General features: G+C 37.9%; 1 protein-coding gene across 3 annotated transcripts in view; it reads left to right on the top strand.

Moving 5' to 3' along the window:
* The first annotated feature begins 1574 nt into the window (after positions 1–1574).
* The window catches only part of LOC102221429 (AP2-associated protein kinase 1-like), a 28255-nt gene continuing 6258 nt past the window's right edge, over positions 1575–23571 (top strand). The window contains exons 1-20 of one of the 3 annotated variants that reach the window (XM_005814679.2): positions 1585–2780; positions 4474–4592; positions 7003–7111; positions 8040–8182; positions 9286–9407; positions 9951–10032; positions 10250–10382; positions 10495–10598; positions 11974–12056; positions 12222–12382; positions 12777–12898; positions 13065–13412; positions 13533–13675; positions 14393–14598; positions 14792–14881; positions 15742–15831; positions 16756–16860; positions 17375–17527; positions 19019–19126; positions 19410–21577. In XM_005814679.2, the coding sequence (XP_005814736.1) occupies positions 2612–2780; positions 4474–4592; positions 7003–7111; positions 8040–8182; positions 9286–9407; positions 9951–10032; positions 10250–10382; positions 10495–10598; positions 11974–12056; positions 12222–12382; positions 12777–12898; positions 13065–13412; positions 13533–13675; positions 14393–14598; positions 14792–14881; positions 15742–15831; positions 16756–16860; positions 17375–17527; positions 19019–19126; positions 19410–19510 (2691 nt within the window). In that variant the 5' untranslated portion in view covers positions 1585–2611 and the 3' untranslated portion in view covers positions 19511–21577. Of the gene's footprint in view, positions 2781–4473; positions 4593–7002; positions 7112–8039; positions 8183–9285; positions 9408–9950; positions 10033–10249; positions 10383–10494; positions 10599–11973; positions 12057–12221; positions 12383–12776; positions 12899–13064; positions 13413–13532; positions 13676–14392; positions 14599–14791; positions 14882–15741; positions 15832–16755; positions 16861–17374; positions 17528–19018; positions 19127–19409; positions 21578–23571 lie in introns of those variants that run through there. The other 2 variants (XM_023337702.1, XM_023337701.1) reach the window with 2 other exon arrangements.

The following is a 23571-nucleotide window of genomic DNA, read 5'->3' as shown; positions in this document are numbered from 1 at the left end:
TGGATTTACTTCTGAAGTTGTGGCGTGCAATTGTAGACCTCCCTCCAAGTCAATGCCCTGTAGAAATATCTTTCTCTGCAATTACAGCTGTACGTTTCAAAAAACTTGCAGCTGATAAGGTTGCACGTCTACAATTCAGTTCAAATAAAAGAAATATGTGATTACTCTCAACGGCAAATTAAAAGTTATTGTAATATTACACAATGTTTTTAAAGTTGTTGTAGATGCTGATGACTGGGCAGGAAGAATCTTGTGGCGGTCTGCTTTACAACGCATCTGAAGAAGCATCTGGCTCAGTTGTTGCATAACAATTTCATAAAAACGATGCTCCGGGTTGTTTGTAATTTTCTTAATTTTATAAAGAATCCATTGTTGTACACTGATCTCCACAGATGCAGCAGTCCCAGAACAGGAAGGTCAGATTTGCTTAGTGCTCACTTAATTGCCCTGTTGGCAGATTTATGTATCCAAGCTGTGGCTTTGTAAATCTCCTTCACAAGTACAGTCGGCCTCTTGGTTGTTTATCTGAACAATGGTCTCTTCAGCTGGTTTTTCAACTTAGGTGGAAAACCATTTCATGGTAAATTCAGAGTTGTGCCACACTCTTTCCTTTTTTTGGACGATGGATTGAAAATGTATTATTATGTTTTGCAAGGCATGACAAACATCATTAACAGAAATACTATCATCAACAGAGTGATCACAATATTGAAGACTTTTTTAATAGTATTGGATTTTTATTTAAATGAAGTAACTAAGAGTTTCACAGATGAAAGCATAGCAGTTATCATTACAACAGGATAGTCTTTATTGTCATCTTATGAATTGGACTCCAAAATTGGTCAGCATCTCTCTCACTGACAGACAACTTAAATAAATAGTCAACAAAGTATGAAGTATATGCAACTACTACAATATTTTTACTTAAATAAAAGTGAAAACGTATTTTGCACAAAGGCTTTTTTGTGTACTAACTAACTGATCAGAATATTTGACTTAATATCTAAAAATGTTAAGACATATAGGCAGAATAAACACTTTCCCATATCTAATGTTTTGATATAAAAGATATTAAACTAATATTTACAGCAAGCATGCAGGCTAATGTATATTTATGTTAGAATGCTTAATGTCTCTTCTAGATCTATAAAATGGTACAACAGGCTAAGAAAATGAAAAGAAAAACAAACAAAACATTAGAACTACAAAGCTTAAAGAAGAATTGTCACTTAAATGTAAAATGTTGGTTTGTGTCTGTGTCTGGGGCATTTTGGTTTTACAAAAACATGTTTGTTCTTTATTCAGTGAAGTTACACATACTGGGTAATTTATCCAGAAATAAGAGTAGCAATACTGCATACTCAAGAAAAATTCAAAAGTATAGTGTATTAAAATTACTCCTTAAAGTATGTATGCCTTTTTTTTCCCAAAAAATTACTTAAGTAAATCTACCTACCACCCCTGATAGTAAGTAATAATAAAAATAAAGAAATGTCTAGAAAACATGAATGCATTTAATGAAATATATTATTTTTCATCATGTCATTATCAATCTAGAAATATAGGGCAGGTATTTGTACATGAACACCTGGGGGGCTTGTTGTTCCATGATCCCACAGTGAATATCTCCACGTGACGTGGACGCAGCAAATGACCTCACACGGCAGCGCACAAGCACGAAAGGGCGACGGGGCTCTCTGAACTACAGTACCCACAAGTCACCGTGTGCGTCAACAGCAACAGCTAGGATGTTGCGATAATGCTGGCAGCCAAAGATTGCTGTGGTTGCAGAGATTAGACGGCTGTGTCGAAACCTCAGTTGGTCCGGATGACAGACGCTAAAACACACTTGCAGCGGACGGAGACTCGTCTCCAATCACCTCGACGCTTTTTGGGGGCTGCCCTGCGCTGAAGGCGTCAGCGAACGGAAACCATATAGTTTTTATATATATATATATATATATATTTACTTATATATATATATATATATATATATATATACACACACACACACACACACAAATGGAAGAAATTAAATAGCCCCACAGACAGTAAGCTATGAGGCAACAAACCGTCACTGCACTTTCCTGAAGGATGGAAACAGCTTTCTGGGCAGCGCTGTCGCAGTTACTCGAAGGATACACCGCGTTTGAAGACATTTTCTTCAGAGGATAACCTGGATAACCTTACACGAAATGTCATAGCGCCTCAGCAGCTAGCACTTAGCTAGCTTGGTAACGGCTGGACGAGATGGAGATGGACCTATTTTTCCTCAGCAGCCGCAGCCGACCATGAACAGCTGGCCGGCTGGTAAAAGCAGCACTTTTCCGGAGATGCTTTAACCTCCTGGGCGGTGTAATACACTTACATAACTGCTAGCCGCTCTATAGTTATCACCAGCTGGCTTGTGTTGGCAAGCAAATGGGAAATTTCCCCTAAAAGAATCTCACATCATCACCACAAGTGAAGGAGGTATTACTTGCATATTTTTGAGGCACCAGAATAGACTCTGGATAAGTTTACGCGAGGATCCGGGGATATAATATATCACAGCACATCACAGCGTGAAGAGGGAAGAGAACCACATCTTCCCTGCTGTCATTTCGACATCATGAGGAAGTTCTTTGATTCCCGTCGGGAGTTGGTGAGCTCCGGGCCTGGTTCTGGAGGAGGAGGGGGCAGCAGCGGCTCTGGGTCCAGCCACGCCGGAGGAAATTTCATTGGCAGAGCCTTCACTGTCGGGCGGCACCAGGTCACAGTTGAGGAGATCATTGCTGAAGGTGAGACAGAGAGTGCACAGAACAGATCATGTCATTCAGGTCACTCTTTTTTTTTTTTTTTTTTTGTAACTCTTTACTTTCATTTTTTTCCTGTCATAGCTGGAGAATCAGGGGCGGCTTTTTGTGAACTGCAACCCGGATAGCCCCCAATTCTGAAAAAAATAAAAGAAAAGCTTATTCATCTGAAATATTTAAGAAATTGAATAATAGATGATTCATTCTGGGCTCATCAAAACAAAACCCAGACATTAACTCCCCACCAAAATGACTTTATGTCTTTAACAGTCAGATTATTGCATCTGGTGATGGAAAACAATCATTCAGGGAGTAAGAAGCATTTTTGGTTTGCTCCATGCCGCCCCTCATGCCCTGCCGCCCTGAGCAGAAAGCCTGTATTTTTCTCAATTTGAGACACTTAACACCACTAAAACATAACTATGTCTCCCTCACAGGCATCACAAAAATGTTAACTTATTGTACCTAAACAAAGCTCTGCACCGCTTCTCTTATCTTTACTCTGCTATTATGGTTCAAAGATGGATACTAGCAGGCGCCAGGCAGTTGCTTTATGCTCTCAAAATGAATGTTTACAGTAGATACTGTCATTTTCACTCTAACAAGCAGCGGTAAGCAAATTGCAACCTAGAGTCATGAGGTGAAAATGCTGATGCTGGACTGTGGAAGCCTGTCTGGAGCTAGAAGGATAACGCTCCCTCCACACCCCCAAGTAGTTTAATTGTTGAGTCTTTGTAAATGCAGGAAAGCAAGAAAAGAACTAATGCACCCTCAAGGAATCAATTGCATAGAGGAAACATGAACTAAATTCGCTGCTGTCAAACATTGTGCACCTGAATACATATTCCTACTTCTGAGGCCATAAATTTAAATTTAACTTGGTTGTTTTATGAAAGCCTTTAGTAGTGTTTTTAAAATGATTTTTCCTCTATTTTATAGTTATTTTTATTAATTTTGTTTGGCTAAATTGTTTATTGTAGATGTGATCTAGAGATAAAGTTGGCATCATTAACTTAAACATTTCAGATCTGTATTTCTCTTTTTTTTTTTGTTTTTATGAACCAAACACATTTTCCGTTTTTAGATAAGTGTGTCTGGGCTCCATCTAATCAAGCATTTGAAAAGAATTTTCCAAGGTTCTTATGATATGAGTCAGCTCAGCTAATCAGAATGTACAGTATATGTTTACCTTATTATGTGCATCACAATCTTATTTATATCCTCATCCGTCATCTGAGATGCTCCATGCAGATTTGCAGTATCTGTCTGTGGTTGTCTGAAATTGATGAGTGTCGCAGCTAAACTCAGCAGAATGAAAATGCGGCCTGAGCCGTACCAGATGGTTGGGCCTCACTGTAGGCCTCTACTTTAACCCTCCAGCAACAACATGACTAATAGATAACGCTATAAGGCAGCACCATGTGGTCCTGATCCTTCGTTCTGATGTAAAGAACAAACACTGGCAGTTGTTTGATGTAATGAGGCAAAAAAAAGGCTCATCTGCTAAGAACAGAGATGCAGTTTGAAAGCTTTGATGTGCAGTGTCATTGTGGAGTTGAGTACTTTGTAAATCTACTCTGAATTTTACATCTGTATTTAACGCTAATGATTTCCGTCTGCTTGTCATCATATCTGGTTGACAGTTATTGTGACAACTCTTCTTTTTCGTTTATATTAGGTGGCTTTGCTATTGTGTTCCTGGTGAAAACAAACCAAGGGGTGCGTTGTGCCCTGAAGAGGATGTACGTCAACAATGAGTATGATCTGCAGGTGTGCAAACAGGAGATTCAGATTATGGTGAGTGGTTTTTTATAAACGTTTTCATTGTTTGTTCTCATGCTTTGCTGTTTGTGGTTCTGGTAAAACCACACGTGAGAGCAACAGGAAAAGCAAAAGTATTTCGAAAGAGAAACACATGCAGAATGACTTCCTAGAGCAAAGTGCTGAATTTAGTACAAACAGGATAAATAAAAATGAACTGGTATTTAATTTTCAGACTGCGATAACCTTGATTTTGAAGAAGAAAAAAAAACACAACCGGTGTCATGGTATGAACACAAATATTTAAAACAAATTTATAAAAGAAAAATGATCTGGTGTTTTTATTTCAGAGTTAATAGCAAATGTGGTTTCCGTTCTTGAATCATCTGACTGGCGTTTGTTGTCAGAGGGGAAGCAAAACTGTACAGCAGCACTTTCACTGTAAGAGTAGGAACCCTGGGATTGAGAATTTGTGTGGTTTTGAAGTAGGAACATTTTAAAATTCTTTTTACATTTACACCGGTATAGTTCATACCTGCAGTTGCCCCTTAAATAAATTAACACCCATTTGAAATTTTGTATATTGGTGAAGCATATAAATTATTAGCTATTTGTAATAAACAAATCAAACTTGGACAATTTATGCTGCTCCAAACAGCTAATCATACAAGTGCTTTCTTCAAATCAAACTCTAAAAGCTTCTTTTGTTTTATACAGTCTCAAAATTATCTAAACCCTCCACCCGAAATATCTTCAACATTTAGTGGAGTCTTTTTAGATGTCATGACCTAGTGCAGATGGGATTCGAACATCTTCTGCCATCGTTCCTCAGTAACTTTATCCCAATCCTCATGGGTAAAGTCCTCCAGTTCATTAATATTCTTGCTTTTGTAAACTACAGCTATATTGCTCAAATCCAATCAGAGATATTCAATTGAGCTCAAGTCAAGCAACTATGATGGCTTCTCTAGTATCTTCCGCAATGTTTTCTTTCAGATCAGCACTGACTTCCTCACAAACTGCACAACAGAATGAGAATCTGGATTTCCTGATACTTAATTGAATCCATTTTGCCTTTGACACACAAAGTCATAGAAAGTGAAACGGCGCCAGAACATCACTGAGCCACTGCCATGCTTCCCTGTGGGTTGTCGGGGTTTTTTTAGCTTGAACGTCATACGTCAAGTCCTCCAGATTTAACGCTAATCCAATGGCCCCAAAGAATCTCAGATTTGATTCTTTGCTCCACAGAATCCCAAATACTTTAGTTTCTTTCTGGTGTCTTGTTGTGGAAATCGAAACCTCAATTGAACATTTTTGACCACCTGATGAATCTGGTGGCACCCTTTGACCCTGTCCTTCCTCCTTTTTACTCCTTTGCCTTTAAACCTGCAAACTTTGCCTCCGCCTGTATATTTATGTACATTCAGGACTTTTGTTGTCTTTTTGTATCATTTTCTTTGTTTGTGCATTTAACAATCTCTTCCATAAACTTCTTGGACGATTTTCTTGACTCAGCCATCCGTCTAACATGAACGAACCATTACCATCAATAATCAGGGCTTTTGAGATGTTCTGCCTCAGAATACAAAAGGAAACTAGTAGGATTTCATGTTGAAGGTAGATAAAATCCATGTAATATTAGTTAAGTATTTAAACTGTGTGGAATTTTTTATAGCACATGAAAACTTATTTTACCAATAAACCTTATTTAGATTTGGCGTCTGATAATCTTAGGTATCCCTCTAAAAACAAGGACTATCTTTGATTTTTTGTCTTATTTTTTGGTTTGTTTCTATTCTCTCAGGCTGACAGTGGTAAAATGTTTTCTGTTTTCTCATGCACTAACTTCTGCACTATGGAATTTTATTGCCTTGATGTCATGGCAAAAAGTTTGACTGAATGTTGATATTGGAAAGTCTGAAAGCCTTCTTTGAGTTTAGAGTCTACATAAGACGTTGTCTTCTTTGTGCTGAGGAACTCAGGAAGGAAGGAAGCAATGGATGCTGAGATTACAAACAAGCCAGATCCTATCACTCCACAATCTTCCAGTGGAATCATACATGTTGTTGGCCCATGTTTGCTTTCTTAACCTCATAGGCTTTCTTACTTTTGCTTCTCACTATCACTCTTCTCACACACGAAGACGGTGGTTCGTCTTCAGCAGTAATACTTGAAATTTCTTTCATTGCTTAATAGATTCCTGATTCCAGCTTCCTATTTCAGCTCCATTTGTAGGGAATAGCCTCAAGCTGCATTGCATTAAGTACTGACAGTTCAACTTAAGCTGCAACTTTTGCAGAAAATAATTTCATGTTACATCATCAGTAATATTCCTATATTAGACAATAGAAAGCAGTTTATTCTTGCTGAGTTTTTTGGTGTAATCTTTGTGCATTGTAGTGTATTAATGATGGTGTATTTTTTTTTTGTGTTATTCTTGCAGAAAGACCTTGTTGGCCACAAGAATATTGTTGGTTATCTGGACTCCAGTATCACGGCTATGGGATCCCGAGATGTATGGGAGGTTCTCATACTGATGGACTACTGCAAAGGTGAGGGTTGTGCTGGAATGCCTTTATCAATGAGAAACTGTGGATTTAGATGTCGGTTAAACAGATGCAGTGCCTTGTCAAAGGTTTTGCATATTTGACATTTAATTACATTACAACCAAAAGGTTTACATATTTTATTAGAATTGTAGCTTCTAGACCATCACAAACTGACAAGTTTTATATTTTGTTGAAAACTTCTCACTGTGATTTTTACTGTTTGTCCATACTAGCTCTATATCTCTACCAGTAAAATTTTGACAGTTTGCAAAATAGCTCAAGCTCAGTGAGATTGGATAGAAAGAATCTGCGAACACTAATTTTAAAGATTCATAATTGGATTTATTTGTTTTTCACAAAGCCAATCTGGCTCATATGGTGCTATGTTTACTGATAGAACCTCCACCCCAGTTTTGTGTGTCCTCTTTGTTTTTCTTGCAGTCTTCCTGCCTTTTATTTAGCCTCATTCTTTTAACAGTCTAGTTTGGGAAACACACAAAGTAGTGGTAGAGCAGGTAGCTTATATAAAAAGACAGCTAGTCCTTGAGTCCAGCCCATACTTGGTTCATCCCCCAACCTTAGGACCTTTCCTTCGTTGCCTGCCAAGTTTGTTTACTGAGACATCATAATCCATTTTATTTATGGTGTGCTTATTATTTCTGTTTTTTGTTTTTATTGTTGTGTTTTATTTTGGATTTTTAAAATGTCTTTCAGTTCCAGTGTGGAGTATCTGGTTCAAAATGAAAGTTTAAGAGAAGAAACTTGCATTATGATGACATTATCATTACATCAGTTAAAAATAGTCTTGTTTATCGCAATAATTCCTGGGACAGTTTATTGTCCAGCAAAATTTGTTACTGTTACAGGCCTAAGTATTAGAGCAAAATATCCTATGGTTTGCTTCGTTATATTTTCAAATAATATTTTACAGGAGGGCAGGTGGTTAATCTGATGAATCAGAGACTTCAAACTGGCTTCACAGAGTCCGAGGTGCTTCAGATCTTCTGTGACACCTGTGATGCCGTATCTCGCCTGCATCAGCGCAAGGCGCCTATCGTCCACAGAGACCTCAAGGTGAAATCTTTAGCTGCTTTCTAACAAGCCTTGTTTTTATTTTAAGTATTTAATAATTCTAACACAAACCTGAGCCTGTGTCAGTTCTGCCCTGGAATAAAACACTTCTTGCAAAGTGAAGTCTTAAATACAGTGAATCGTGGTTCTCTGAACTGTAATATGTTAATGCCCTGTAATGTACCACTGTGTGCTGCATATTGAAGGAGATGACATCCAGTGTAATTGTGTTAACCCAGCAGCAGCTCCTTCTGTGAATCACCCTGCTGAGACGTCCTTTGAAAAGCAATGATAAGTATGTTGGTGTGAGAGGAAGCTTCGTTTAATTTTTCATTGGTCTAATAGCAGAGGACAATGTAACTTGTTAGCATGCTTGAAATAACTTCACCTGCTGCAATTAGAGCCGTGTAGCTGCATTGATTTTAAATCGTAGTCTCTCAGTAGTTTTGAGCAAAATGGAAATACGACGTTTTCACTGTAGAAATGTAAACAAATTCACTTAATTTGTGAAGGGTTTGTTTTCACCGTTGCTTCAACCTTGTGTGCTGTAATGTGAAGGTGACAGTAGTTTAATGTGATTGATTACTTTATCTTTTGAAGATAAAACTATTACAGTTTTCTAGGCCCATTTCTGTTTTTCTCCAAAAACTATAACTGATGGCATTCTAAGTATTTTTCAAGTTTTTATGTTGAAAAATTGCGTTAAAAATGAAGCATTTGCAGTAATACAATTATAACATTTTCAACTACTTGGAGAGGTTCAAGTTGTTGGAAGAGATGTACTATATCTGGAAAGAAAATTAACAATCACTCCTCGTCAGGTTTAGAAAATGTACTTGTTTTTGTGTGTGTGTGCTTAGTTTACTTTATATCAGTCAAGCTGAATGTTGGTAGATTCCAGGGTCCTTCTAGATAATCGGTACAATTTACTCAATGTTATCTCAGATGCCCGTCTTACCAAAATAAAAGCCTCGTATCTGATCTTACCCTGGTGGTTAATTGCTGCTTCAAATCAGTACTTTGCTTCGAAACACTATACTGTCTACAATAAAGCCTTTTCTGAAGATTTCTGAGTAAAACAGAAAAAATTGTCCACGCATCCACAGGTGGAGAACATTCTCTTGCATGACAAAGGTCATTACGTGCTGTGTGACTTTGGCAGCGCCACAAACAAGTTCCAAAACCCACAGACCGAAGGCGTGACAGCAGTGGAGGAAGAAATCAAAAAGTTTGTGCCTTTTTAACATCTCAAGCTTTCTTTTATGAGTACTTATTGTAAACAATGTAACTCAATTGTTTTTTACACAACCTTTAAAAGGCATGGAGAATAAAATAAACTGAGACACTATTTACTATTTATTCATTGACTTCTAATGGCAATTATTTGCATTGGATTTTATGTTTGGGTATCAGATCAAATGAGGCTGAATACAAATTGCATTGTTTTAGATTTTGTTTTGAAGTCATTTCAAAAAACTATAATTTCCTTTCCCTTCTCAATGATATTCTACTAAGTGTTGGTCTATCATATGAAAATCCAAATTAAAAACTTTGAAGTTGTAATATTTTTAAAGGGACCATGTTTAAATGAACATTTTTTGTTTATTGTTCAGACTCTAAATGTGGGATCTTCACAACTAGAATCTGCAGTTTTTTATTGATGTGATATATAACTTGTATTGTGTATAGTCAAAGCCCTGTGTTTACAGTTTCTGCTTTATTTTGGCACATAAAATCTGGTATTCCTACTATTTTTAATGTTTCGTCTTAGGTACACCACTTTATCATATCGTGCTCCAGAAATGGTGAACCTCTACAACAATAAGATTATAACTACAAAGGCTGATGTCTGGGTGAGTAGGATGAATATTCTTTGTGATAATAATACCTTAATCACAATATGATTGTGTTTATTGTCCATCATAAATATACCAATAAAATCTACAAAGTTAATACGAGTCTCACTAATTTTATGAAATGATTGAATAATCTTTTCTCAGCTTTTGGTGTTCCTGGACTCATCCATTCCTTTCTCCTGTCACTGGGCGTGCATGTGGTTTTTCTCTCCAGGCGCTGGGCTGTCTGCTGTACAAGTTGTGCTTCTTCACTCTCCCCTTTGGTGAAAGCCAGGTGGCCATCTGTGATGGCAGTTTCACTATTCCAGATAATTCCCGTTACTCTTACGATCTCCACTGCCTCATTCGTTAGTACCTGTCAGATAATATTCTTTGCTCTCTGCTTAGTCCAGATTTTTTGTTGTGTTTTATCGTTTAATTTTTGGAGATTTAACATTTTTCTACATTATGTGTTGTTAGGCTACATGCTGGAGCCGGATCCTGACAAAAGACCGGATATCTATCAGGTGTCCTACTTTGCTTTTAAACTAGCTCAGCGGACTTGCCCTGTTCAGAACGTGAAGGTGAGTCTCTCTCTGTAACCAAGATATTTGATCAATTATGCAAAGAAATGGCAGTCTTAAAGGTATATTTCAGGATTTTTAACGTGGAGGTAAAAAAGTTAAAAGCAGGAGGATATTATCAGAGGGCACGCACAAAACTATTGCTGTACCTGACCCACACAAACGCAGCCACATTCCCAACATGCATCATGCGGGTGGTGCGCAAAGCCAGGACAAACCTAACCCACACAAATACAAGCCACATGCATGCGATGCATTTCACACACAGAAACAAACAGCAACGTTGCACCGCAGACCTTATGGTGACTTCCTGACCCACACAAATATGCCACATGAGCTGGATGTGCGTACCCCACAAAAACAGCGGCTCTGGTCAACACAAGGCCTAACATGCACAATGTGGCACACACACAATTAGGTGGCTGTTTAGCCTACTTTTTTACAAAGTACACAAAATAATAAAGGCAGGAAAACAAAGCCACAGGAGAATGAGGACGGAGATTCCCAGTTAATAGTCAAATAAATATGATAATTGTTTTTTAGTCAAAGAAAAATCTCAAGGTACCTACAGCAGATAACTCTCTTTTCATTTTAACTTAGTAGAAATCCAGATTAGTTGGTCCTGAAGTTTGAGATGTAGCAAGATGAAGGCAGAGTTTTACTGACTTAAGACATCTCTGATGTCAGAATCATCTTTGCCCTTTAGGAGAACCCTTTTTGTGAATCTGTAAGTTGTCATGTTTTCATTATGTGATATATACAGAAGTAGATAATTATTTACACAAAAACTGAAGGTAGGGGGCAGTACACCATCCTTCTGTGGAAAACAGGATTATGTAAAGTGATTCAGTTTAAAGTTACTGCCTGATTTAAAAGTAAACAGTGTAGCAAACTAAAATATTGTAGCTGCTTAATCCACTCAATAAATTTTAATATTTTTGAAATGTTTCTTTACATCAGTATCTCCATAGCCAAGTGAAACACATTATATATATTAATTAGACAAAGACTGATGTTAGAATACCTTTATTTCTGGTAATCATGATGATTTTCTGCCAATAACAAATTTTAGATTAGACTATTTTCATCAGAATAAACACCATCTGCAGTGATCTGTAGATTAACATTAGCGAAGTTAAATTTTGAACTTTATTGAAACATAATTTTTTTTTCAGTTTTATTTTTGAGGAGTCTTAAGTGCTGTTTAGTTTTTATGACTGACCTTAAAAACCCAATGAGGTCAGTAAGTCAGTCATCTTAGAGGATCTCTGCAAGACTCCACACAGCAACAACGTTTCAGCTTTATTTTGTGCATTTCATTCAGAATTTGATGCACATTTCCTTTTCAATATTTGCTTTTTTCTTCACAAACTAGAATTCTCAGATTCCTTCCACACTTCCTGAGCCAATCAAAGCGAGTGAGGCTGCTGCAGCAAAGAAGAGCCAGACTAAGCCCAGGCAAGCATGACCTCATTACTCTGTAATACCCTTAAAGCTGTAGTGACACCACATTTTGTGGAACTAATTACTTACAGTCAGTATCCCAATACTCATTAAATAATTATCTTAACAGTGTTTTTCCATGATTAACAAGAAGGGAATTATGCTTCCTTTTGTCGTCAGACTCACGGATCCAATTCCCACCACTGAAACCTCCATCACCCCTCGTCAGAGGCCCAAAGCCGTGCACACCCAGCCCGCTGCTGGCATCCTACCCATCCAGCCTGCTGCCCTCACTCCACGCAAGCGAGCTAATCTCTCTGGTGCCGCAGCTCAGTCTGTGGGTAGGTATTTCACTCCGCCATTACTCTGTTTCTGTCACCAGAAAAACAAAACTTTCTGATAAAAATGACATAAGTGCATGAATCCTACAGCATGTGTTTGGACATGCCGAGTGCAGCAGGTCTTAATAGGAACAGATGAAATACCCATGGTGATGGATTGGAAAATTAAAGTTGTCTAACTAAGTGGCTGCTTCTTTTTATTCTGTATCACTCCTTCAGGTGATATCAGGTTTGAGTTATGAGCTTTTAGTTGATATTATTCAGCCTCAAACATTTTAATAAGATTCATGTTACTGTGAATTCAATTAAGTTTTGTATGAAACTGTGATTGTTTATATGTAGAATTGAAACTGATTGATGCTGCTGAGTGATGTGCTGTGTTGTCACCCTGCAGGGGTCAGTTTAGACCTCTCCCAGCCAGCTGCAGCTCTCCAGTCGCAGAAGGCACAGACGTCAGCTCAGCCGTTCATTCAAACACAAACCAACGCAAATCAGGCTGCTGCTCCACAGAAGCAGGTACAGACAATGATTCAGGAAAACTTTCTTCTATTTTTTTCCTGTGAAATGATGAATCGTCTTCATTATTCCATCTGAAAATGTAGATAAAATCATGGTTATTTAGTATAAAGGCCTGGTTCTTCTTCAGTGGTATCATATCGTGTTACATATATTTGTGCATTAGACTGTGCATCCGGCTCCAGCTGCTGGAGCAGAGACGGCAGCCTCTGCAGCATCACAAGTGGCGAAAGCTGACGCTGCACCACAAGCACAGCCAACATCCCAGCAACAGGCCACGCCTTCTTCTTCTGTGGTTAGCGCCGCTCCTCCACAGGTAGCGCAGACTCCATCTAGCCCTGCCGCACCTCAGCGTCCAGCGCGTCGCAAACAACCGGGTCCGACTCAGCCGCCGGAGGCTCAACTCTCTCCGAGCAAGGCGTCTCCGGGACAACCAGAAGCAGCTGCGCAGCAGGAGACACCAGTTCCAAGTCAGCCTGCTTCCACTGAGACCAGCCAAAAATCAGCTCAGATCGTAAGAGGCCAAGCAACCTCTGACCTTCACCTCTTCTGTCCTTTTTCTAAAGTCCATTCAAATATGCAATAAAAATAATTCTGATCATTACACATTTATTTCTCTTTGTTTATTGAGCAGACTCCACCTGAGACTCCAAAGACATCTGAGGACCGAGGTCATCAACGTGTGCCGAGTGATGCAGCATCAAACGGTGCTGCAGCTCCTGTAAATGACTCCACACAGCTGCAGCAGGGGGATAATGGAAACATTGCTCTCAGCCAGTGAGTGCAACTTTTAAGAATTTAGAAATATTTTAAGAGTTTAAGATCTTAAATTTATTTTAAGATCATTCTGTGGATGATTATTTCATTTAACCACTGCTCAAAATAATTCCAGATTGATTCCAAAAGGGTCCAGACATGTCTTGCTAGTTGAATTTTTATCACCAAAAACTGGTAACTAAAAACAAAAGTTGTCATATTTTAAATACAAATGACATTCAGCCAGAAGAAATGTTAATTACATTTGACTATGTTTTTTTTATTTCAATTAAAACATTGCAAGTCTCGCTGCTGGGTTTTTTAGAAAGGTAACGACTCAAACCATCTTCCTAGTCAGTCACAAACTCACAAATTCAGTCAAATTTATTTCAAGTTATTTTTGATATATACAGCATTTTCATAAAACCTCAAATCTACTGTTTAAGAAATATTTGACCAAACACAAATTGTCTCATCTTTGTGGCAAGTATACAAAGGCAACCTAGTTTAAAAATATTTCCATAAAATTCTAAAGTATTCTTTTTATTTACGTTTCAAAATAAGTTAAAAGGACAAAGGAATATAGAAATCGGAGCATTTTTTTATAGACACATTAGCCTTACCTGAATTAGTGTACACTTGTAAAACCTCAGGAATTGACAGAAATAGCTTTGCATTTAACCACGGCTGAAGCAGATTTGCATTTGTTTTTAAAAACAAATCTTTTATTTCTTTTAGATCACTTGTATCTCAACCAAACACCGCCGACTCTGTTCAGCCAAGCCTTCGCGATGCTGCTCAGGACCAGAACAATGCTGCAGCCACTGTCCCTTCCTCTGGTTCCTCCAACACTCCCACACAGCCAGCATGGAACCCGTTTGACGACGACAACTTTTCCAACTTCGCAGCTGACGAATTCAAAGCTGATGACAAAAAGTCCTCAGGTAGAATGTGATTTGTTTTTTAGCAAACATTTTTAAGATTTAATTACCGTACACCTTTAGTCATGGACAAGATGCATTGTGCTACAGAGGTGGAAAGACAGCAAATATATCATTTAATAAAGGTTAGAATTAGTCTGAGTTTTTTGTCTTTTGTTGATGTAAACAATGATTGATAACTATTTTTTAAAAACAGACATGGTGTCAGATTCTGAGGTAACACCTTCTGAAGAGCTGATTCCAGGTCTGCAGGCCTCGTCTGTGGAAAACACTTCTCAAGAAACTGGTATTGACAAAATCAAAGTTTTTCTACCTGCTTATAATTCTAACTGTGCATATGTGAGATGCTTTAGTCATCATAACTGTTTTTGTTTTGCTGTAAAGTTGCTCTTTAGAGACAAGAACTTAAAGTTTTTGACTAAAAGTCATACAAAATGAGAGTCTAGAAAAAAAATTATGAACCTGCACATGTTTCCCTTAACTATAAACAGAACTCTATACTAATCACTTTGCAAAAGTTTGCACCTCAAAAATAAGTTGTCGCAATGTTTAAATGTGTTAAAATTTAAGTCAAATTTATTTGGTGTTGTGTGTGAAGTTTGTTTATTGAAACTTCTAATTTTACACAAATCTTTATGTCAACAGGCTCAAAAATTTTATTTTATAAAAAGAATTCTACTTTTCTAAGCAAGCTAAGACATGATCAAGTTTATTTGTTCAACAACAAGAAAACTCAACAAACAAAAAATAATTAAGTGGCAAAATGGAAAAGTTATGAAAGGTTGCAATCCAGACTAATACTAATGACGTACTAGTTGTTATTAAACAAAGGGAACTTTAAACAAATAAGAAGTTTATATTTACACAAAAGGACACATCTAAGTAAAAGATGAGTTACATAAAATCTGTTAACTAGTATGTTTTTTTTAAGCATGGCCGCTATTCTGATCTCAAGGATATTGCATCTTACACACATATGGATACCATGATGACAAAATGAGTGATTTAGACTCTATCTTTCAAGCAGTACTGCACTATGAGACACAACACTTTATTGGTCTCAGTTTGCAGAATCATCTGAATATTTAATTGGACATTATCTTTAATTACATGCCATACCTGAACCTCTCTGTCTTTGTCTCCTAGCTGAAAGGCCATCTGCTCTTCTGGACTCAGGAGCCTCTCTTTTGGTTGTCCCAGATCCTTTCCATACTCTTGAACTGTCGGATGCTCCAGGTAAATGCCCATGTTTTTCTAATGAAATATGAGAAAATAAAAATGTTTTTTTATATCTTTATATAAATATGTGAGAACTGACTGCAACAACTGAGACATTAGCACAATAATGATGAAGAGCTTCTAGATCTGAATAAAAATGAAACAAATATTGTACCGTATTTTTAGGACTATAAGCCATTACTTTTTTCTCACACCTTGAACCATGCGGCTTATAGCCCTGTGCGGCTTTTCTGTGGATTTTTCTTCAACCACCAGGGGGCTCGTTAGCAGGAAGTGAATCATTGGAAGTCAAAATTGGAAATCAAAGAAGAAAGTGCTAATTTTCATTTAGAACAAGCACATGCTAGCAGCAGGCACGACGGAGAAATGTTTTCAAACTCATATCCCCTCATCATGGAAACCACACAAAGAAGTTCATATGATGCAGCTTTTAAGTTGATCAAAGTCGTCAACTTTTAAGTAAGACCAGATCGATAGCCGCTGCACGCAAACTCGTCGTGAACGAATCCATGGTTCGGTGTTGGAGACGGAGGGCTCCATCCTTAATAGCAGATTTATTAAGACACAGCCCTCTGCTGCGTCCTTGTGGAAAACCGAGAGCTGCGGAGATACCAGTGGCTTATAGCCCGGTGTGGCTTATATATGTACATTTCCAGTTTTAAAAAAAACTTTGTAGGTGCGGCTTATAGTGAGGTGCGCTCCATAGTCCAGAAAATACGGCATTTGTTGACTTTATTCCCTGTCCCATTGTCTAAATGATCCATTCATCCACCCATCCATTTGAACTCTGCCAATTTGATTCAGTCTTAAGCACATTTTACATCTCTTTCTGTATAGTCTGAATGAATTTGACATTGACTTACAAAGAACACAATGTTTGTACATAAGCTTTTCACTTTTTTTTTCTTTTCTGGCCTTCAGAGAAGCTGATCGAAGGTCTCAAATCTCCTGACACTTCTTCACTCATGCTTCCTGATCTGCTGTCATTGTCTGATCCTTTTGGAGGGTCTGTGGAGTCTGTGAAAGGTACAAGTCTTTTTACCTGTTAAACATTTTTCAACCCAAAAAAGACTGAAACAAAAAATCATTCAGGGCTGACTGCATTAAAAACAGAGCAGGGTTAACCTGCAGCTCGATTCAACGCAAACAGAAACAGTAATGTTATCAAGCGCATACCTTCTTATCGCTATGTAAAGAAAGAGTGAAAGTATCAATAGTTTTATATTAACAGTGGGTGAAATGACATGTGTGTGAAAGAACTGGCTTCAAATGAATCAACAGAATTTATAAACTGGCTTCTTTATTTATCCTTCTCCAAGTTTGTCTCTCTGCTGCCCCTGGTGGCCACATAGTTCCACATTATCACTTGTGATTCAATAAACGTTTAGACATACAGCATATAAACTGGACTTTTAACAGCTTATATCTTTTACGAGCATTTAAAATTATGAAACATATCAAAGTGAGAATTTAGATATTTTATTAACTAGATCCCATTCTTGTGGCCATCTTTGGTTTGGTTTCTCGCCACCCGTCCCAGACCCGCTCACTGCAGACGACTCTCTCCTCGGGTCTCTCATCTCCGGACCACCCGCAGCACCGGGCAGCGCCACCTCCTCCGCCCCCACCTCCACCACCTCTGCTCTGGATGATTTCAGCCTGCTGTCTGGAGACTCAGTACAGCCGAAAGGGGGTAAGAAGCTCCTAACTGTAAACATACTCTGCTTGGTGATGATTTAAAGTCGCTCAGTGAAGCATGAATACCTTTGTTTCTATCCTGAAAAGAAAGAACTATGGGTTCTGATTTTTTAAAGAGTAAACTATGAAGAAAGTAAACAGCAACCTGGTATTGAATAATTTACAATCTGTAGGTTCTCAGAGGTAGAAATGCATTAACATCAGTGGATTAGATGTTAATTGATGAGATGCTGCTTCTCTAGCCAAGTATTTTGATTCCTAAGTGGGTTTAAAATGTCAGATACAGCAGCCTCCTTGTTGTGGACACAAGCTTGTTGTGTCCTACCAACACAAACATGTTGAGTTTGCTAAGCTGTCCTGTAACTTTAACTGGAACAATTTGTTTTTTTCAGATAAGTCTAAGCCCCTTTAAGATCATAGTTCCGCAACCATAAACACACCAGCACACACTCCCCATTAAGGATCATTTCGTCCTTTCCCATCATACGAGTTGGTTTGCCGAAATGACGGCAGAGTGCGCGTTCAGAGCATGCAGATGAGTTGTTCATTTCTCCTCTCACTGGCGGAATTATTAATTTGACATCAGCAATCTTTAGACTTGATAAATTGTGCTTGAGGAGCCATTTTGTCCTCCATCATGACACGAATTGACATCTCAATTCATTATCTTCCCTTATAGATCCGAAGTGAGAAGGTTTGCTTCATGAGACCTTGAGTTTGAGTGTAATATCGACACTAACCTTTTAGAAATGTGTTGATTGAACTCTTACAATTCCACTCTTGGGATTTTGGATCATATAGAAAATTTCAGCAAACGGTAACATTTTTGCTCTATTTTGTCCTCCAGAACAAAATCATTTTTTAATTCAGGCCAACAGCTTTACTAAACATCCTTCATTTTTTAATCCCATTTATCATCGCACTTCCCTAAAGGTAAAACTTTTTTGATTCATTGTTTCATAGTCAGGGTATTTTTCTTCACATTAGATTAATGATCCTCCTTATAATGGGTTTTCAATCAGTTTAATCAAGTTTAAAGTCTTTAATGTAGCAGAGTGTTCCTGAGCTGTCAGGAGTCATCTATAAAATTGCGCTGTCTCTCAAATTAAAAACTGCACAGCTTGGGTTTAGTTATCAGTTCTTGGATGCAGAGCAAAAGTATTTAAATGGTGTTGACTCTGCCAACTCTGAATCGCAACCTGACTGTGCAGCAGCTGACTCCAGTTGCAAATCACCAATTCCCTCTCATAATGTGCCATCAGATGTAATTTTTACATTTACAGAGCAGCAGTTCTATTTGTCTCGAAAAGCCTGGATTCAGAGCATCATTTTAGAGAAAGAAGGAAAATCTTTTTGTAATTGCTGTGCATATTTTTATGTGGATGAGGCATCATTATACTGCTGGAGGAATAAAACATCATCCCAGTGGCCCTCTACATTATATTGTTTTTCTTCAAATGTTCTGAGCTTTATTTATCGTCTTCAGACTCGTCTCTCTTGATCTCAGACTTCGAGGCCCAGCCGGCCAGTGCGGAGGTTGCTACAGAGGACGACTTTGATCCTATTCCCGTCACAGGCCGAAAGAATTCCCAAGGTACGCCTTTAAAGTTTTTTATTCTTAGAAAGCCTTATGTGGCTGAAGTCATCTTTGAAATAAAACATTAAAATCTAATAGGTCAAATAAAAACATAGGGATGCAATTTTTGAAAAAGCTGTAGCTGTAATTGGGTAAATATTTTTCTTCTTCCTTCTTCTCCCTCCTTCCTTTTTGACTGCTTTCCTTGCCTGTTGTGACTCCCACTCCCGTGCTTCCTCTCCAACCCCACCTCTGTTTGCCCGTACTCGTCTCGTTCCCCCCCCCTTGTCTCTTCGGCCAGTTTCAGGAGGCCACTCGCGCAGTAACAGTGGTGGTTCTGAATCCAGCCTGCCCAGCTTGGCCCGCTCCCTGATGCTGGTGGACCAGCTCATCGACTTGTAGATGGCCCCCCCTTCCTCCTTCATAGAAGCTGTATCTCTGGATAATAGTCCGCCATAGCATAGCAACAATCAGCCGTATAGACGTAGATAGCTCCCTGCACCCCCGCCCTGACTTCCTCCCTTCATTTTAGAAACATCCCTCACCTGTCAGCGTTTCTTCATTCCTACTTTTCTTTCATCGATAGCAGCGTCCGCCATCTCTTCATCTCTCATCTTCACACTAACATTTCAGCTTTGTTCTAGTCGCCATGCATTATGTATGATCCACCGAGAACGAGCAGCCAATTCACCGTCCATTTTAAACACTAGTCACGGTAGGGTTTTGTTTTTTTTTCCCAATCAGGATAAAAGCTATCAGTTTATTTGAAGAATACTGCATTTTGTCTAATAGCAAACAAAAAAAAGATAATTGTCGTAATGTAAAATAGACATAGTTCTAAGTGGTTGTAGTTCTCGTGCACAAGTGAATTTGTCGTGGTTTGCCTTCCTAGATTTTCCTCCCTGAGTTTATTTGCACAGAAAAAAAAACTTGGAAAATTTAAATGATGTTTCATTCAGATGAGGTTTATTTGAATTAACAAAGCCAAACATCTCTGAATCTGATGTCATGTAGCCTGATTTGCACACAGATGTGTAAATGTTAGACTTCTTTGAGTTGAGGGATGGAAGATCTGTACGACTTTGAAGCTGCTGTAGTTGAGCATGAAAAACAAAAACATGAGTCATTACACACTACATTAAAGTGCCATAGAGTAACCCGAGAAGCAACGAGAACAACAAAGCAAAGACAAAGCACGGCACACTCCATAATTATTGGCACCCTTAGTAATGATTCACAAATAAATAATTTTCTTCCTTCCTGCCCGTGAAGTGGAAAGTTTAGCTTGAGTAACCGGCTTGTTTGCCACACATCCAGATGTATTAAACTTTTCATTGTTGCTCTGACTGCAATTAGCATGTTCTGCTTACTGGGATCAAAGTAAACAAAAGTTTAAAAAAATCTATCAAGAATATCTTGGCCATACTGTTTGGAGTTTATTAAGACAGCAATTTTCTGATTTGAACATTAGAAGATCAAGATGCATTTTGTCTCATTTGATATAGCATGTTTTCTTGTCTTTCCCATTGTTAAAAGTAATAATATTTTGCCTCTTGCCACTGCATCATCATTTCACCTGAGTAAAACGAAAACATGCATTACCAATCAAAATCAATGAGGCACTCTGAGAATATTAAAGTATAAACTACAAATATGGGTTAAGATGGCATTTTTTTGTCATTAAAATACTTTACTCTCTTGGGATATTTCGCTCACTGAAAAACACAAATGTAAGGTTGGACTATTTAAAATGTTTTCTGTTGGGATCATGTTACCGCAGTGAAATATTTAGGGCTTAAACGATTCCTCGAGTGATTCGAGTACCTTGATGATTAAAATTCCTCGAGGAAAATGTATCTGCTTCGAAACTTCGTTAAGTAATATTTTATTATTTAGCGCACCATGTTCCGGCCAGGTTGTTAATTGCGTTGCACAGTGCTCTCACTTCCGCCTAAGTTGTTGATGAAAGCTAACAATTAGCAACATAACGTCCAGTTTTCAGAGGATTTTATTGACTGATGATAATGTCTGGGTCTTTGTCATTTTTCGGACCAATAAGCATTCTTGAAATGACTGGCGCAATGCCTGGAGTACGGTAGTCTTTTCTCCTTCCGGAGCTGCTGCCTAGTGGCCGATTCAGAGTGAACAGCAGGGAAGAACGCTGCAGGTGTATTTATACAGGTAACCGGATAGACCGAACACTGCGGGCGGCTGCGCAATAGATGATTAAGTGTAGCTTTATGGACGAACCGGAAAATTTATTACATACAGTATTATCCCAGTCTCAACAAATGGGTGGCGGAGCGCATTGTGGCGCCACGTAGCTGGTAGATGAGTTTCTGTGTGTGACGAACGAAGGTGCCAAATCCCATTGCTAATATGAACACAAAATCTATAAATGTCTGGGCAAGGTGAGAGTTCATCTATTTAATTGACTGAAGATGAATGCATAAACGAAAAGCTGGAGTATTGACATTTTTATAAGCGTATTTGTGAGCCTGCCTCTTTATTATTACACTGAATATAATTTCAGATTTTTGTGTAACTTTTCTTCAGGTTAACTTAGAAAGTGAGCTATTATTGTTACAAGTTAATTTTCTAAACTACAGAAAAGTTATTGTTAGGGAAGCTCAAATGTAAAAAAGTGGACTGATGTTGATATGTGACAGTAATAGTGCTGTTATGTTAGATTTACCAATGTTTTATTTGATCTTTTTTTTATCCGATTACTCAATTAATCGTAAGAGTAATTATTAGTTTCCTTTTGTGATTATTCGATTACTAAAATATTCATTTACAACAGCCCTAAAATTATTAATTCATTTTCAGTCTTTTTTAAGCATCTTTACCAGGCATGCCAACATTTGTACACGGTGCTGTACATCCAGCCATTCAGTATGAATAATATTTGCTCTTGTCTATTCCACTTTGCTTTTTTTAAGATGAAGATTTTAAGTTGTTTTCCTGAAGGAAGGTCATGTTGGAACTAAGTCAGAAGTCAGTGTGTTTATAGCAGCGTGCCATATCTATAGAAATGCATGAAATCTTGATAATAATGTGATAAACTAACAATAATAGGACCTAGCAGATAAAAAGTAGCAAATATAAATATACGCAACACTCTCCAATCATTTCCTGGCACTGACAGAAATCTCATTAGACGAATATTTTTCACACACTCACTCTTTTGTTTTCGCACATTTAGTTCACATTGTCCAATCCCTCCTACATTCCTCACTTTTGTTTACTCCTTATTTATGTAAATAGATATCTGCAAACTCTTATCCAGAACGTATATATGAAGTCATCGTCATAAAGCTTTACACGTGGAAGACATATTGCTTTATGTGTGAATCTGATGTACATGTCATATATATGCAGATATATATATGACATTGTTTTCCTGTTAATACATGTTAATATGAATAGAGTGTTAGAGATTGAATGTAAGAAATAAATATTAGTCTATATTAAAAATCTATATATGATTCTTAACATCATAATTGTTCGATAATGTTAAAGAGTATCTGAAAATGTCATTCCTCTGTGCAGACATGTGATATTTTTATTTTTCTTCTTGGTTATAAATGCTCTGAAACTGTCAGTATGTTAAAATGTATAGATGCTAACCATGGTCTCCGTCCAGCCTGCAAGATTAGGCCTGAACCCGTGTCTTATCCCACTCTCTTGAAAAGAAAAGTGAATCTGTGTGTGGTCTGTTCTCATGGACAGGTGGACGATTATATTTTTTATTCAAAGCAGCCAGTGTATAGAGGGGGAGTTTAATTGTGTGAATTTTTGGTCCCATTTCATTAGATTTTTTTTGTGCTTTTTAAGGCTTTCTTGGCTCATTTTAGTGATCACAGGATTCATATCAAAAAGCATGGCAGTGTTGTTGAATGTTACAATCCCATGCGTTGGTATACAGTGTTCTGATAAGTGTGCGTGTGTGGACTCTGAAGTATTGGGTGTTTTTTTTCCAGTAGTCTTCTTGTGTTGTTTGCTGCAGAAATTGCATTTGGTCAGTTTGTCCTTAAATCTCCTCTGAAAGCACAGACCCTCTCTCTCCTCCTAAATTCTCTCAGGTGGTCAGAGCTGCATCTCCTGCAGCACGCTGACCTACTGCTCTCCCGTCCCCTGGAAGTATGTGTTTATTTTTACAGTTTACAGAAACAACACTCGTCTTGTATTTAATGTTTTCGGGGCTCTGTGGAGTGTGGCTGTCTGAAGGTACAGCCCTGTGGCTGAAGTCTGATTATCACACAGCATTATAAACATTATTGAAGGTCAGAACTGTATAGATGTTTCTGTAGGACAAAATAAAGGGTCTCATGCTTCTGATATATGATTACAATGAAAATGGCTACTTTCACTTGTTTATTTTTATTTTATTTATTTTGAAAAACGGAATTTAAAAAAGCACAACTTTTATTTTTGGAGAAAGAGATTTAGAAATATCCTTA

The sequence above is a fragment of the Xiphophorus maculatus genome, chromosome 8, assembly GCF_002775205.1.
Source record: "Xiphophorus maculatus strain JP 163 A chromosome 8, X_maculatus-5.0-male, whole genome shotgun sequence".
NCBI lineage: Eukaryota > Metazoa > Chordata > Actinopteri > Cyprinodontiformes > Poeciliidae > Xiphophorus > Xiphophorus maculatus.
Note: the sequence above shows the minus strand (reverse complement) of the source record. Positions and strands in the feature narration are given on the sequence as shown.